General features: G+C 46.7%; 1 protein-coding gene across 1 annotated transcript in view; it reads left to right on the top strand.

The window, feature by feature from the left end:
* LOC117411020 (protein kinase C epsilon type) overlaps window positions 1-17,936 on the top strand; it is a 171,778-nt gene that overhangs the window by 92,572 nt on the left and 61,270 nt on the right. The window contains exons 3-7 of the mRNA XM_059024824.1: window positions 10,300-10,465; window positions 12,399-12,433; window positions 12,824-12,912; window positions 15,609-15,738; window positions 16,956-17,098. Of these exons, the coding sequence (XP_058880807.1) occupies window positions 10,300-10,465; window positions 12,399-12,433; window positions 12,824-12,912; window positions 15,609-15,738; window positions 16,956-17,098 (563 nt within the window). The remainder of the gene's footprint in view (window positions 1-10,299; window positions 10,466-12,398; window positions 12,434-12,823; window positions 12,913-15,608; window positions 15,739-16,955; window positions 17,099-17,936) is intronic.

Here is a 17,936-nt window from a genome sequence, read left to right on the forward strand (position 1 = left end):
CGTTCAGGCTCCTCCCATTTGGGCTGTGGACGCTCAGGCTCCTCCCATTTGGGCTGTGGACGCTCAGGCTCCTCCCCATAGCTGCGGAAGGGACAGTGGGCGAACAGGTGATCCTGGTCGCAGAGGAGGCACCCCGGCGATGGCTTGTTACATCGCCGTGGATGCCTAGCCCTTAGGCGGCACTCCTCCTCCCTGTCCTTCACCTCTTTATCCGTCTCTGCCTCCCGCTTGGGCTGTGAAGGCAAAACCAGCAGGCATTCACCCTCTGCTGGTGGAGATGGGGACAGCAGGTACTCACCCTCTGCTGGTGGAGATGGGGACAGCAGGTACTCCTCTGCTGGTGGTCCTGCTACCTGGGCTGCTGTTCCATTTATGGTTGCCTCCAGGTAGCTGAGGACAAACTCCACACCTTCCTCCAAGGTGTTTGGGGTGTGTTCCTCCTGATATGCCTCCCATCTCTCACTGTCCATCATCCACAGGGCCCGGACGACTATGGGCAGAGACTGGGCCTCCAGCCCAGCATTTTCTAGGAACCAGTCCCGCAGTTTGACGGCGTCTTCTGCCATTGACTTTTTTTTTTTTTTTTTTTTTTTTTTAATCCAGACCCCTCCTGGTCTGACGCTTGGAGGCGCGGCTATCCCACGATGACACCACGTGTCACAAAGACGGCCGGAGTGGGTGGCGTCAGACCAGAAACAGGAACACAAACGACAGAGAGATGGGGTTTTGGTGAGGCTGAACGCGTGATCGCGTTCAGCATTTAATAAACAGAACAGAAAATAAAAGGTTGGAACAGACAAAAACACTGGACACGGCACTACACGCCAAAATAAAAAGACAAACAAAACGGACTACACAGTAAACAGACAGACAAACGAAACACGGTGAGTGAGACAGTTATTCACTTTTATATTTACGTTCTTTCTTATTATTTAATTTCTCCTTCTCCACACTCGTTCTCCACTCACCGAACACCTAAACCTGAGTGCAAGAAATGTGCGTCTATATATACTATTGTGCTGGGATTCAATTACTAATTAATTATTCACTTGAATCCCAGCACGTGAATTAATTCTGTGCAACCCCGTGCTCACATATTACATTTAACCAGCACGTGAAGTGATTTGTGCTCTCCTCGTGCCTAAATACAAATCTACACTTTAAACACACGTGAAACACAGACCCGTTTATATCCCGTGTACCAATCTATACACCAACATTTACACACGCAACATACATACACAGAACACACAAATGCACACAGGGGCGGGGCACTTTGCCACATATACCCCCCCTTGTGCGCAGCACACATGGCCTCAACGGCCACCTCCCCCCTTAAAAATCCAGCAGTCCAGGACAAAGTCTCGAGCTGGGAAGGGAGGCTTCAGTGGGCCCATGGCTGGCCATGCTGTCAGCACCCCTGCCGGTAGTGGCACGGCTGACAGCCTGTTGGTCCCGTCCTGCAGCGAAAAAGCTGCGGGGGCAGGTGGTCCCCCGACCTCCCCCTTCTTCGTAGCCGGCAGCTCCCTCCTGTGGGGCTCCGGCCACAAGAACTCCTGCAGCGAAACTGCTGCTGGGGAAAGTGGTCTCCAGACCTCGTCCCCCTTCTTTGTAGCCGGTAGCTCCCTTTGGTGGGGCTCCGACCACAGTACTGCCGGCAGCGAAGAAGCTGCAGTGGGAGCAGGTCTCCGGACCTCCCCCACGATCTCCGGCAGCGAAACTGCTGCAGTGGGAGCAGGTCTCCTGACCTCCCCCACGATCTCCGGCAGCGAAACTGCTGCTGGGGTTGGTGGTCTCCAGACCTCCTCCCCCTTCTTTGTGGCCGACAGCTCCCCTTTCTGGGGCTCCGGCCACCGTACTCCCCGTGGTGGAAGTACGGGAAGCAGAGACAGCTCCTGCTGTTCTGCTTCTGGCGGTGGTGGAGGCAGAGGCAGCTCCTGCTCCTCTGCTCCTTCCGGTGGTGGTGGCGGAGGCAAAGGCAGCTCCTGCTCCTCTGCTCCTTGCGGTGGTGGTGGCGGAGGCAGAGGCAGCTCCTGCTCCTCTGCTCCTGGAGGTGGTGGAGGCAGAGGCAGCTCCTGCTCCTCTGCTCCTGGAGGTGGTGGAGGCAGAGGCAGCTCCTGCTCCTCTGCTCCTGGAGGTGGTGGAGGCAGAGGCAGCTCCTGCTCCTCTGCTCCTGGAGGTGGTGGAGAAAGTGATACCAGCAGGCATTCATCCTCTGCTGGTGGGGGAAGTGATACCAGCAGGTATTCATCCTCTGCTGGTGGGGGAAGTGATACCAGCAGGCATTCATCCTCTGCTGGTGGGGGAAGTGATACCAGCAGGCATTCATCCTCTGCTGGTGGGGGAAGTGATACCAGCAGGCATTTACCCTCTGCTGGTGGACAGGGACCCAGCAGGCATTCACCCTCTGCTGGTGGACATGGCGGAGGCAGAGGCAGCTCCTGCTGCTCTGCTCCTGCCGGTGGAGGTGGCGGAGGCAGAGGCAGCTCCTGCTCCTCTGCTCCTGGCGGTGGTGGTGGCGGCTGGGCATGTGCACACCGTGCTGCCTTCAGCAGCATAGCGAGAGGCTGCTGGGGGACACCAGCATCCTGCCCTTCTCCCCCCAAAAAATTTTCAGGGGGTTGAGCCTGTAACTCCTCCCCTTCTGGCTCTTGGGGCTGAACCAGCAGGCATTTTCCCTCTGCTGGTGGCTTGGGTCCCAGGGCTGTGGAAGCCCCGACTTGCCTCCCTTTGGGCTGTGGACGCCCCGACTCCTCCCTGTTGGGCTGTGGACGCCCCAACTCCTCCCTGTTGGGCTGTGGACGCCCCGACTCCTCCCTGTTGGGCTGTGGACGCCCCGACTCCTCCCTGTTGGGCTGTGGACGCCCCGACTCCTCCCTGTTGGGCTGTGGACGCCCCGACTCCTCCCTGTTGGGCTGTGGACGTTCGGGCTCCCCCCACTCAGGCGTAGGACGTTCGGGCTCCTCCCACTCAGGCGTAGGACGTTCGGGCTCCTCCCACTCAGGCGTAGGACGTTCGGGCTCCTCCCACTCAGGCGTAGGACGTTCGGGCTCCTCCCACTCAGACGTAGGACGTTCAGGCTCCTCCCATTTGGGCTGTGGACGCTCAGGCTCCTCCCATTTGGGCTGTGGACGCTCAGGCTCCTCCCCATAGCTGCGGAAGGGACAGTGGGCGAACAGGTGATCCTGGTCGCAGAGGAGGCACCCCGGCGATGGCTTGTTACATCGCCGTGGATGCCTAGCCCTTAGGCGGCACTCCTCCTCCCTGTCCTTCACCTCTTTATCCGTCTCTGCCTCCCGCTTGGGCTGTGAAGGCAAAACCAGCAGGCATTCACCCTCTGCTGGTGGAGATGGGGACAGCAGGTACTCACCCTCTGCTGGTGGAGATGGGGACAGCAGGTACTCCTCTGCTGGTGGTCCTGCTACCTGGGCTGCTGTTCCATTTATGGTTGCCTCCAGGTAGCTGAGGACAAACTCCACACCTTCCTCCAAGGTGTTTGGGGTGTGTTCCTCCTGATATGCCTCCCATCTCTCACTGTCCATCATCCACAGGGCCCGGACGACTATGGGCAGAGACTGGGCCTCCAGCCCAGCATTTTCTAGGAACCAGTCCCGCAGTTTGACGGCGTCTTCTGCCATTGACTTTTTTTTTTTTTTTTTTTTTTTTTTAATCCAGACCCCTCCTGGTCTGACGCTTGGAGGCGCGGCTATCCCACGATGACACCACGTGTCACAAAGACGGCCGGAGTGGGTGGCGTCAGACCAGAAACAGGAACACAAACGACAGAGAGATGGGGTTTTGGTGAGGCTGAACGCGTGATCGCGTTCAGCATTTAATAAACAGAACAGAAAATAAAAGGTTGGAACAGACAAAAACACTGGACACGGCACTACACGCCAAAATAAAAAGACAAACAAAACGGACTACACAGTAAACAGACAGACAAACGAAACACGGTGAGTGAGACAGTTATTCACTTTTATATTTACGTTCTTTCTTATTATTTAATTTCTCCTTCTCCACACTCGTTCTCCACTCACCGAACACCTAAACCTGAGTGCAAGAAATGTGCGTCTATATATACTATTGTGCTGGGATTCAATTACTAATTAATTATTCACTTGAATCCCAGCACGTGAATTAATTCTGTGCAACCCCGTGCTCACATATTACATTTAACCAGCACGTGAAGTGATTTGTGCTCTCCTCGTGCCTAAATACAAATCTACACTTTAAACACACGTGAAACACAGACCCGTTTATATCCCGTGTACCAATCTATACACCAACATTTACACACGCAACATACATACACAGAACACACAAATGCACACAGGGGCGGGGCACTTTGCCACACTAGGGTGTCTGATTTTCGGGTGATTTTTTTTTTCCAAATTCAGGTGAATGCTTTTTTAAAAATTTGGTAGGAATATTTAATGAAAAAATCAGGTGGATTTTTTTATATATAATCAAGAAAGAGTAAATATTCGGGTAGAAATCGGGTTTTATTTAGAAAGAAATAAACAAATGCTTAAGCACAAAGTCTTGACCACAAAGTTGTCAACAGTTTAAATCCCTGTCGTATGTATATTTCCACAGGTTTGCGTATGCAAACTTTTGAAGACATCTATCTCTCTCCCCTCTCTCTCTCTCTCTCTCTCTCTCTCTCTCTCGGAGCATTGTGGGTTTGTGGGAGGAGCTTGCGGAGAGGAGGCACGCCGGTGCGTTAGGACTGGGAAATTTAAAAATATTTATTTATTTATTTACTTTATATATATATATATATATATATATATATATATATATATATATATATATATATATATATATATATATATATTTATTTGTGGTGTGTTTGTTTGTTTGTTTGTTTGTTTGTTTATAGGTTACTGGTGTGTGTGTGGAGATCCCGTTATGGGATCTCATTCTGGAGGGTCGGGGGCTCTCACTTGCCGACACGGGGTACGGTGCCTGCCTGACCCCGGGGTGTCGGTGGAGGAGTGCCTGCTGGCAGTAGGAGAGGTGGTGGGTTTTGAAAATATTAGGTCAGCGTCAAGAATGAATAAAGCGCTGGTGATATTTTTAGTGGAGGTGACGCTGGTGAACAGGCTGGTAGAGGAAGGCTTCACAGTGAAAGGTGAATTTGTTCAGGTTTCTCCCCTGGTGACTCCAGTAACTAAAGTGATTTTAGTTACTCTCCTGCTGGTTAACTGCCTCCCAGCTAGCTGCACAGCTGGGCTGGCACTCCGAGAGCCTCGCAGAGAGACTGATGGTTGAGCTGAGGGGCTGCCTCTCCCCACGGCTCAGGGAGGTCCTGAGGGAGGAGCTGTCCAGAGGCACAGAGCAGAGACAGTGTTCCTTATTCCCTGGGATGATTGTGTCACCAGCAGTAGGAGAGGGAGGAGAGGGGGGTGGAGAGAATGGAGGGACATTACTCACTTTGCGCAGTGTAGAGGAAATTGTTTTTCATGCAATGAATAGTAAAATTATATATAAATTGTGTGTTAAAGCCATGGAGTACAATAGGCTAAGGGGTCTGGTAGATTCCAAGTGGAGAGTTCACTTATGTGTAGAGGAGGGGTGCAGGCCGGTGTGGAGGGTGCTGTACAAGCCGCCCCTCACTAAGAGAGTTGGGGACCTGCAGTGGAGGATTCTCCACAGAATTGTGTCCACGGGCAGGTTTCTGCACAGAGTGGACCCCAGTATTAGTGAGCAGTGTGCTTTCTGTTCAGCAGAGGAAACCATTTATCATGCTTATAGTGAGTGCGAGAGGCTGCGGCCACTTTTTAATTTACTGCAGGGAATCCTGAACGTTTTAGGGGTTGTTTTTAGTAAGGAGCTTTTTATTTTTGGGGTTATGTATAGTTTTAAAATGAAAAACAGGTGTGTTCTAATTAATTTTTTATTTGGACAGGCAAAATTGGCTATTTTAAAGACAAGGAAAAACCGGCTCTCTGGTTCTGGGTTGACCAGTGTGGTGGGTCAGTTTAGGGTGCTTGTGGTCAGCCAGATCAGAGTAGAGTTTGAGTATTTTAAACTGGTCAGTAATCTGGAGAGCTTCCAGGAGAGGTGGTGTGTGGGAGACACCTTGTGTGCTGTGAATGAGGAGGGGGAACTCCAGTTTAATTTCTAGTCTTGTTTTACAGTGTTTTTATTCATTTGTTATTAATCTGGTTTTACAGAAAGAAAACACTGTGTTTAGATTTATGTTTTTTTATTATGTATTGTTTTTTTTTATGATCCTTTTATTTGTTTAAAATATGTTAATCTGATTGTGTTTTGCCTTTTTCTGTCTTAATTGAAACGATTAATAAAGGATCTTTAAAAGTCTCTCTCTCTCCATCTCTCTCTCTTTCTTGCTCTCTCTCTCACACACACACATACTGTATATGAAGTCATTTCTCTGTTCCAATCAATTTTTTTTTTCATTTTGTAGTGGAGTTGCAAGTATAATTGCACACAGAACTTAAGGGAAAACTAAACAACTTTACTCCATGCTGTTTTACAAAGAGAAATGATCGACTGTTACATCTAAATGCTCTTGGCTTAAACACACACTCATAAAACAAATAACTGGGAAGAATGTGCAAAAAAAGCAAAAACCTTAAAGCTATATTGCTGTAATTTTGATAATCTAATATATATATATATATATATATATATATATATATATTACACTAAGAAGCCACATTTAATAGGCAAATCAGCTTACCATCATCGGCGCCAGTTCTGCTCTGTTGCATTTGAATCACAGAAAACTGCCTGTGCGTTTATTCATATACAGTGTGTGCCTATCGGGAGTTTTTGGGTTTAACCCAAATGCAGAAAAAAGCATTCAGGGGGAGATCGGGCTAAATCGGGTAAAACCCGAAAATTAGACGCCCTACTGATAACCCAAGCACAGAAACTGTGTGTCTTCAACAGTCATTTTACTAAAAACAAACAAAAAAACACCCGCACAGTTTCTGCAAAATGCCAAATGCCATACGTGAAACATACTGACCTGAGTCGAATACTTTCATTGAAACACACTGAACGGAATGGAATGGTTTTATTTAAACACACATGAGAGAGATATACTGTTGCGTTTCTGTTTGCGCTTTAAATCTGTGGTGCTCAGTTAGGTACAGCTACAGTATCAGTGTCAGGCCTCGGGTCTCTAACTCAGTGCTGCACGGGTTTCAGTGCACCATGCTTCACCTATGGGCTCCAGTGCACAGTGCAATGCTATTTGCCCACCTCACCTTAGAAAATCTGCCTTTAGGAGCCCTTGGAATAGTTAGTAAGCATAAGCGATTTTCATCTAAGCAGAAACAACAATAGATAATCATACTGAACATACACAGCAGGATATTAAACAGGTAAAGAGGTCAATACAGTAATAGAAGAATCTAGGTGATATACAGCCCCTTGTGATTTAGAATCATCAATTCCTTCCAGTTGCAATTCTAGTGCGTTAGTGCTAGGTACATGGTTGCTTGACTTGCAGCTTTTTTCCATTGGAAGGAAACGTATATATTGCTGATTCTTTTTCCACAAAGCGGGTAATATAAATAAACCATTTCCTTGGCATGTGGTTTTATTAACCTCTCAGTGCCATGTGCCTCTGACTCTCACATTAGAAGAATCTGCAATATGATGCCTCTCGCAACTGCAGCGCTGCTCGTTGTAAAATATAATATAAAAATGATGACTTAACCAGAGGGACAGAAAACTGACAAAACTGCTGAAATGTTCAAATGTTAAACAGAGGTTTGTGTTTAATCAGCGGCTATGCAACTGAATGTTTCTGCTTCAGCTTGGCATTGGAACAGTAATAAGTTATCGTGATGGCATCAGACACGTTTTTTTGTGCCTTGATTTTTTCTCGGATTTACTTCTTTCTCCCCTCCATTGTGGGAGCAAGAGAGCAGTGGATTTATTTTTAGAATTTTTAAAAATAGGTTGTGTGACAGAGGAAGAACGGCTAACTGAGGAGAAAGTGGCAATTAATAGAAGTAAAAACACAATGATAACTGATTGTTTTCAGCCAAAAATGTCTGGCAATGCCATTATCGCCCAGCCTGCTGCTGTTAATGTTCCTTTCCTAAGAGCTGCATTCTCCTTGGGGCTCTGTATTTGTGACTCTGTTAATGTTGTATCACTCTATTCCTGGCTTCACCTCTGATTGAAGTGGTTCAGTGAAGGTTAAACAGAAAAGCTGTGAAATAAAAGGGGCGGTCTCCTCCTTCCCCTCCTCTTCTGAAATCGCGGCCTGTCTGCTCAGTGATAGATTACCATCTCCTGAGCCTACCATTAGAAACCATAGCGACGGCGCTCCCAGACTCCAGCCTGGACTCAATGAGATCTGCCGCTGGTTCAGACTCTCCCATAGCACAGCCACTCAACAGGCAGCAGACAAGAGCAAATTGTGTCGTTTCCTGGGGACCGCCAGGCTGAGATAAGCAGATTGGGATCGGTTCCACTGTGCACACACTGACCCTCACACACGTACACATTGGAGGCTGCTCTCCACTGAGCTCAGGGTGATAATAAAGACACATTTACTACGGCAGACCAATCCCACTCCTTTTCTATTGGCCCTTGTAATAGATGACTGCTGTTGCCTGCATTAGAAGCGTAGCTCGTTAAACTGTACACAGAGCTAGGTTTGAGCCCCGGCACGGTGTTGGAGTGTCACGAATTGTGAATTGAAGAGCCCAAGCCAAACATGTACTACATCTTCCATCTAATGTGGCTGTGTTATCAGACTGAAGGCTGATTCAGAGTATATATATTCATTAACTCCTGAAGCACAAGATCTTTGTTGCCTTTCATCTGTATTCCTGTATCCAGTTGTTAAATCCTGTCTGTGCCGGGAATATGGATAATAAGACTTCCAAAAACAAGACACTTCTGTTTTATGAACATGCAGTATCAGTTTGCAAACTACTGAGTTCAACTGGTAATAACATATACCAGTCAATACATAATAATAATAGTAATAATAATAATAATAATAATAATAATAATAATAATAATAATAATAATAATAATAATAATAATAATACATGTATATTTAATATCCACAATTGTTTGTTATCATCAGTTTTAAAGTTGATCTTCTATACAAAACAAACAAAAGAATAACATTAAAATGTAGCACTCAGACAGACAGACAGGGTCAGAGAGAATCTCTACAGTATGCAAAGGTCTTTCCAGTTTACAGATGGAACATTTTGTTTGTCTGTCTGTCTGTCAGGGTAGCAATTGCAGTTGCAAAATCATTATAATGCCTACTTTACCTAGCGTGAGAGATCAGCAGTACAAGAAGCTGGAATGAGAAATGCTATGTAGACAGGTTGAGGGTGGTGGCTAATGGAAGCACACACGTACTGTAGTAACTCCCACCTCAGTCAGGTGAACGTCAGAATTCTGATGCTCTGGTGCAGCAGACAAGCAAACATGGGTCCACTGCCATCTAGTGGTGAATCATACGAACACCCTTTTAAAGGATTAGAATGAACATTCAAAAGGATACCTGTGTCATTAGGATCACGGTGGCCCTCCTCAGTTCCTGTATTCCTTTAATTGGATTAAACATGGGATATCGATTTTGAAGGTTTTGTGGGGTTTTTTTTTGTTTGTTTGTTTATTTCAGCATGTTCCTTCATTGCTGTTTTTTTTCTTATTAATAGAAAAGATCACTGGTGTTTTGATCCAGGTGTCCTGACCTAATTCCTTTTAAGACGATTTGCTTCAGATCCTTTGTTTCGGAATGTGGCTTACTTGACAGTGAGCAGGAGACATTGCTTACAGCCAATCCACTATAAATACCATCCAAAAATAAGCATGCCGCATCTTGCTGTTCAGAAACCCTTAAAATGGAATAAGAGCAAGACTGTGACAATGAAAGGTGTGTGAGACGTCAGATCACGTCCAGAGCTAGTCCCATACAGCCACCTGGTGGCCGGTTAGATGAATATGTATATAAAGGGGCAGATCCAGACTTTCATGAAGGGGGAGGGGGGTCCAGACTGTATGGAAGGGGGGATACCCGATACGAAACATCCGGAATACCCCCCCCCGCCCCCCGGAACCACCCATGATATACACTGTAACACCACCCTCCACACACTGTAACACCCACCCTCCACACACTGTGACACCACCCTCCACACACTATAACACCCACCCTCCACACACTGAAACAAGTACTGGTAGTCATTTTCCAGTGTTGTCTGAAGTTTGCCTGGGCTGTCTAGCGGATGTGTTAGTTGCACTCTGATCTAACGCCCCCTGCTCCTCCTCTCTTCACAGCCGCCGCCTCCAAGGAGAATGAGGAGCGGGTGTTCCGGGAGCGCATGCGGCCCCGGAAACGGCAGGGGGCAGTGCGGCGTCGTGTGCACCAGGTCAACGGCCACAAGTTCATGGCCACCTACCTGCGGCAGCCCACCTACTGCTCACACTGCCGAGACTTCATCTGGTGAGTCTGAGCCGTTCCACTGGCTTTTCAACAGCAGCCCGAAGGCATGCAAGATACACCAGGAAACTTACATGCTTGTCAAAGTCATATTCATAAGATTTTCATAAGAAAAAGCCAACAGCGTCAACTAGTGGTCAAGTGTTACAATCACAACAAAGAATCTTAAAGGTGAAGTATGATTTTCTGCACAGCATCACTAAAACCCAATGAGAAAAAAATGTTGCAGCCTGGCAGATAGAGAGAAAAAACAGACGATTAAAAATGGAAACATAAAGATGTTTTTGAATGAAAGGGCCAGTTGAGGGAACACAGCCAATGGCCTCAGTTAAACTATTCACACTGCTGCCGGTCAGCTGGAGGTCCTGAATAATAGGAGGAAGGGGGCCTTTATGTTTGTGCAGCTATTTTTGGAAGAGCCTGTGGCTAAAAATGACATGCTTATTTATTAATAAATGTTAAAATAATGTGCTGCACTGTTCTCTAAGTCTACTGCCTTGTGCTCACAGTATCAGGGGCAGTGGTGTGCTGATGAAGAATGGCTCTGTCAGTTTGTGACATTACCAGTACTCATAGTGGCACTTTATACCACACGATAGCATAATACTCAGTCATGACCATCCTATGTTACTGTATTAATCATTTGTTATACCACACGATACGACAACGAAGGCTACTAATGCGCTTCAGCCACTTACTAATATGCTAATATCTTCACGCTGTCTGTATTTTATCTGGAGCGGTGCAGAAAATCCATATATCTGACTTCCCTTTGAAATGTGTAATAAGCAACTACAGTAGAACCTGTCATATCCGATCCTGCAAGATACGACACACTCTGTGAACCGATGGGCCTCTGGCATGTGTCATTCACACATACTGCTACCAACTGAACAGGACTGATAGAAACTGATCAATGCACATTTTATTATGGTTCTAAGCAGTATATTCAGCACTTAGCAGCCCTGACATTGTTAAAGCAAAAAGATACAATATTTATTATCATTTATTTCTTAGCAGACACCCTTATCCAGGGCGACTTACAACTGTTACAAGATATCACATTATTTTTACATACAATTACCCATTTATGCAGTTGGATTTTTACTGGAGCAATCTAGGTAAAGTACGTTGCTCAAGGGTACAGCAGCAGTGTCCCCCACCTGGGATTGAACCCACAACCCTCCGGTCAAGAGTCCAGAGCCCCTAACCACTACTCCACACTGCAGTGCCACACTTGTACATATCTGATGGACTCTTGGAACCAATGTTCCAACTGTACTTCGTTTTCATTTAAATTCGGGTATCAATGGTATTTTTTGTGCCACAGCATTCTTTTTGGGATTTTTTTTTCCGCCAGAGCCTTAGGTGGGATCTTATTACGTGTTACACAGAAAGTGAGGCAGCGGAAGTACACTGCAGTCAAACTTATAATGTGAGGAATATTAGCCTAATACCACATTTTGCTTACTCTAAACTCTAGAAGAGTGGTAAAATAAACCAAAAGATGAAAAAGCACCTGATTTAAAATGAGAGTAGAGCACTTAGCAACTGCACTTAGCAACCTCCAATCATCCTCCCTATTCAGTAACCCACAGGCTTGATTATTTTTTAGTCAGGATCTCTGGTTTAAGTGTTTTAAGGTTATGGAGGCATTCCGTTCATCATCCTGGTCATTTATTTTACCCTTTATCACGGAACTGTGTCACAGTGGGTTATGGATCCCACTTCTAAAACCATATTAAATTATATTATTATAATTATTTATATTAAGTATAGTCCTGTAGCAACAACACTTGACGTGTTAGTTCTGTTTTCCAGTACTCCTCAATATGTTTCCCTACTCGTCTTAGCTAACAGGTATTCACAGTGCTTTTGTTCATCTGTCTGTGCATACTGTTGTCTCTGTTAATAAGCCGTGTTTTGTGTTCCGCAGGGGAGTAATAGGAAAGCAAGGTTATCAGTGTCAAGGTGAGTTCCTGTTTCTGATCCTCTCGTGCATGGCAGAGCACACCTGACATTCCTCAAGTGTCCTTCTGAAAGACAAAGCTGGAACGTCTCTGCTTCAGTTTAATGACAAGCTTCTCGTTCTTTTTTGCATTTTTATTTTAAGCAACTCTTAGCATGGTACAGTATGTTCTGTAAGAAACTGCCAATTATAATTATGACATAAAACATAGTAACATGAACGTGTGTCTGGTGAAGAGATGTCTCGAAATTACATTTAAATGTTTATGTCTAGATTTTTTAAAAGGCCCAAGCTCGTGCTTAATTGCATTGCTGCTGACTAGTGTTTTGTTTTGCTTTGCAGAAAGCTCTGTTGCTCTGTATCTCAACAGGCTTGTGCTTTTTTCCTTCCAGTTTGTACCTGCGTAGTGCACAAAAGATGTCACGAACTTATTATAACAAAGTGTGCTGGTCTAAAGAAACAAGAAGCAACACCGGATGAGGTACAGTACCAGCACCTGTGAGAGAATGTGGGTGCAGTGTAGGGCTGCAGGGTGTTTCTGTGAGAGAATGTGGGTGCAGTGTAGGGCTGCAGGGTGTTTCTGTGAGAGAATGTGGGTGCAGTGTAGGGCTGCAGGGTGTTTCTGTGAGAGAATGTGGGTGCAGTGTAGGGCTGCAGGGTGTTTCTGTGAGAGAATGTGGGTGCAGTGTAGGGCTGAAGGGTGTTTCTGTGAGAGAATGTGGATGTAGTGTAGGGCTGCAGGGTGTTTCTGTGAGAGAATGTGGATGCAGTGTAGGGCTGCAAGGTGTTTCTGAGAGAATGTGGATGCAGTGTAGGGCTGGAAGGTGTTTCTGTGAGAGAATGTGGATGCAGTGTAGGGCTGGAGGGTGTTTCTGTGAGAGAATGTGGATGCAGTGTAGGGCTGCAGGGTGTTTCTGTGAGAGAATGTGGGTGCAGTGTAGGGCTGCAGGGTGTTTCTGTGAGAGAATGTGGGTGCAGTGTAGGGCTGCAGGGTGTTTCTGTGAGAGAATGTGGGTGCAGTGTAGGGCTGAAGGGTGTTTCTGTGAGAGAATGTGGATGTAGTGTAGGGCTGCAAGGTGTTTCTGTGAGAGAATGTGGGTGCAGTGTAGGGCTGGAGGGTGTTTCTGTGAGAGAATGTGGGTGCAGTGTAGGGCTGGAGGGTGTTTCTGTGAGAGAATGTGGGTGCAGTGTAGGGCTGCAGGGTGTTTCTGTGAGAGAATGTGGATGCAGTGTAGGGCTGCAGGGTGTTTCTGTGAGAGAATGTGGATGCAGTGTAGGGCTGCAGGGTGTTTCTGTGAGAGAATGTGGATGCACTGTAGTGCTGCAGGGTGTTTCTGTGAGAGAATGTGGATGCACTGTAGTGCTGCAGGGTGTTTCTGTGAGAGAATGTGGATGCAGTGTAGGGCTGGAGGGTGTTTCTGTGAGAGAATGTGTATGCAGTGTAGGGCTGGAGGGTGTTTCTGTGAGAGAATGTGGATGCAGTGTAGGGCTGCAGGGTGTTTCTGTGAGAGAATGTGGATGCACTGTAGTGCTGCAGGGTGTTTCTGTGAGAGAATGTGGATGCACTGTAGTGCTGCAGGGTGTTTCTGTGAGAGAATGTGGATGCAGTGTAGGGCTGCAAGGTGTTTCTGTGAGAGAATGTGGATGCAGTGTAGGGCTGGAGGGTGTTTCTGTGAGAGAATGTGGATGCAGTGTAGGGCTGCAGGGTGTTTCTGTGAGAGAATGTGGATGCACTGTAGTGCTGCAGGGTGTTTCTGTGAGAGAATGTGGATGCAGTGTAGGGCTGCAGGGTGTTTCTGTGAGAGAATGTGGATGCACTGTAGTGCTGCAGGGTGTTTCTGTGAGAGAATGTGGATGCAGTGTAGGGCTGGAGGGTGTTTCTGTGAGAGAATGTGGGTGCAGTGTAGGGCTGGAGGGTGTTTCTGTGAGAGAATGTGGATGCAGTGTAGGGCTGCAGGGTGTTTCTGTGAGAGAATGTGGATGCACTGTAGTGCTGCAGGGTGTTTCTGTGAGAGAATGTGGATGCACTGTAGTGCTGCAGGGTGTTTCTGTGAGAGAATGTGGGTGCAGTGTAGGGCTGCAGGGTGTTTCTGTGAGAGAATGTGGATGCAGTGTAGGGCTGGAGGGTGTTTCTGTGAGAGAATGTGGATGCAGTGTAGGGCTGCAGGGTGTTTCTGTGAGAGAATGTGGATGCACTGTAGTGCTGCAGGGTGTTTCTGTGAGAGAATGTGGGTGCAGTGTAGGGCTGCAGGGTGTTTCTGTGAGAGAATGTGGATGCACTGTAGTGCTGCAGGGTGTTTCTGTGAGAGAATGTGGGTGCAGTGTAGGGCTGCAGGGTGTTTCTGTGAGAGAATGTGGGTGCAGTGTAGGGCTGCAGGGTGTTTCTGTGAGAGAATGTGGGTGCAGTGTAGGGCTGCAGGGTGTTTCTGTGAGAGAATGTGGATGCACTGTAGTGCTGCAGGGTGTTTCTGTGAGAGAATGTGGGTGCAGTGTAGGGCTGCAGGGTGTTTCTGTGAGAGAATGTGGATGCACTGTAGTGCTGCAGGGTGTTTCTGTGAGAGTAGACCTCCAGGGGACAGCAGGGGCCACAGAGGAAGGACGGGTCCACTCTTAACTTGTGAGCCAGAACTCACCCGATACCCGAGTCTAGAATAACACAATATTGTCCAGCTCAGCTCAGAAAGGCAGTGGAAACACTGTCCAGCTCAGCTCAGAAAGTTAGTGAAACACTGTCCAGCTCAGCTCAGAAAGGCAGTGGAAACACTGTCCAGCTCAGCTCAGAAAGTTAGTGAAACACTGTCCAGCTCAGCTCAGAAAGGCAGTGGAAACACCCTCCAGATCAGCTCAGAAAGTTAGTGAAACTGTCCAGCTCAGCTCAGAAAGGCAGTGGAAACACCCTCCAGCTCAGCTCAGAAAGTTAGTGAAACACTGTCCAGCTCGGCTCAGAAAGTTAGTGAAACACTGTCCAGCTCGGCTCAGAAAGGCAGTGGAAACACTGTCCAGCTCAGCTCAGAAAGGCAGTGGAAACACTGTCCAGCTCAGCTCAGAAAGGCAGTGGAAACACTGTCCAGCTCAGCTCAGATAGTTAGTGAAACACTGTCCAGCTCGGCTCAGAAAAGCAGTGGAAATGAGGCAATGATGGTCTCACCGATGCTGCATCTCCTCTCTATTTTTCAGGTGGGCTCTCAGCGGTTCAGTGTTAACATGCCTCACAAGTTCAGCAATCACAACTACAAAGTCCCAACGTTCTGTGACCACTGCGGCTCCCTGCTGTGGGGGCTGATGAGGCAAGGCTTGCAATGTAAAGGTAAGGATCCTCACAGCAGCAGCTGAACATTACCTCGGGTTCCCACTGAACACCGTGGAGTTGTGGTATTCTTTCTGAATCCTTTTTTTAACGTTTCGTTCGATTTCAGGATCAGATTGGATTATCGTCCTGAATGACTAGACATCTGTATTTCTGATTAATTCAAGCTTTAGGAGGAATAGTTGTATTGCTTACTGTACTTATTTTTACAAGTGCGTGCAGTGAATGTACTTGTTTATGATTCTGATAGCTCTGATCTGGTTGTGTCAGGGAGGTGCTGCTGACATGCATGTTTAAGATGTCATTTTCTCATTATTGTGGCAAAAAAAGCGTCTCAGTAACCACATTCTTGCCTTTAGGCAGCTGTTCTCAGTATCTTTATTGCATGGTGGTATAACGTGTCATTTTATCTCCCGGCCTCAAGATGGCAGTCATGCTTTTAGATTAAAAACAACTAAGCATGTATTATTAAGGACTACAGCCAAAAGTATAAATATGAGAATTGAAGATTCAGTACTTTAGACTGAACTCTTAAAGTCATATTTCCCTTAAAATCTTTGTTAATCCTGCCCATCTCAATATTTGTGATTGGCCTTTAAGAAGCAAACTTTGGGAAATAGAGTTTTAAAGGGCACTGCTCAATACTGCCTCCTGTTGGGTGTGGTGGGTGCTGTCCCTAGGTTTTCAAACAGCACTCACAAGTAGAGTCCTGCACGGGTCTGATTTTTACGACCCACTTCCGACCCGGAGCCGCTACTGCAGGACCCAACCCGAACCCACAACCCGCTGCAATTCATGATATAAACCTGCGCTATCTTTTGTTTCACCTCATCCATAGACATTTTTAATATCAAGCAGACGTGATAAAAAGATCTTGCGACGTATCAAACAAGCGAGAACATCACTGCTTAGTCAGTTGACTCCTCCTTAATCACCTCCTGCTTTAGTGCAGGAAATACTGGTACATTTACCTTCTAATGCATTATTTGGGAAAGGGTTACAGATGAGTACACTGAAAGGACAGAAAACGTTTTTGGTGATTCAAATTCAAACCTGAAAATTATTATTTGTCCCGCACATTCCAGCCCGAACCCGACCCGCTTTTGCGGGTCACCCGAAGGGGCCCGCGGGTACCCGACCCGATGCAGGACTCTAGTCACAAGTAATATCTCGGCTTCTCCTGGTGTTAACACGCTTGTCATTGTGCTTCCCGGCAGTGTGCAAGATGAATGTACACAGACGCTGTGAATCCAACGTGGCTCCCAACTGCGGGGTGGATGCGAGAGGAATCGCCAAAGTGTTAGCAGACCTGGGAGTCACTCCCGATAAGATCACCAACAGCGGCCAGAGGAGGAAAAAGGTAACCAGCCTCGAACCCTGCTCTCGTTTCTTACATGAACCGGGAAGAGGAGCCTGTTCTCAGACATGCCCTTTTAACACATGAGGTTTAGGTTAGCCACTCAGCATAAGACCATAATGCTCTTTGGTCTAACAAGCATTTGCTGTAGGTCTCCCTGTATCCCACTGCCCTTCTCTTTTTACACAAAACAACACAACAATATTCCTTTAACCCATTTGGATACCCCCACCCCACGATAGCAGGATTTTAACAGTTAAACAATGAAAAGAGGTTCCTGTTTAATAGCAGTTTCTGGGTACGATCTTAATATTAATATGGTGTATTATACAAAGACAACCATGCTCAAGATGTAATAATAAAAAAGGGAGCTGAGAAGGGCTTGATGGAGCACATCACCAGAGAGATAAAAATGAAACAAACTGGCACTGCTGAGGGCCCATCTAATGGGAGTCAAAGCAGACAGGTTTAATAGAAAAAAAATAACACCCAGATTGTATTATTGTTGAACGAAATGTAGCGCAGTGCTACTGATGATTAAAACCATGAGCAGTTTTGTTGAAATTCTGGTAAATAATGTAATAAAAGCTGTGTTTGTGCTCAGCAGATTGGATAACATGAACGTGGTCAGAGTCACGTTGCAGATAAGCTTCAATGACACGTGTAGCCATCTGATTCGTTTCATTAGCCACCCTCGCGAGATAGCGTGAGCCTGAGGGACACTGAGTGAGTGAGTGTGTGTGTGTGTGTGTGTGTGTGTGTGTTTGCAATGGCAGACAGAATGGAAAGGAGTCACTCAAAGAGACAGCTATGGCTGCATGCAGATAGTGACCAACAGAGG

Source organism: Acipenser ruthenus, chromosome 6, assembly GCF_902713425.1.
Source record: "Acipenser ruthenus chromosome 6, fAciRut3.2 maternal haplotype, whole genome shotgun sequence".
Lineage (NCBI taxonomy): Eukaryota > Metazoa > Chordata > Actinopteri > Acipenseriformes > Acipenseridae > Acipenser > Acipenser ruthenus.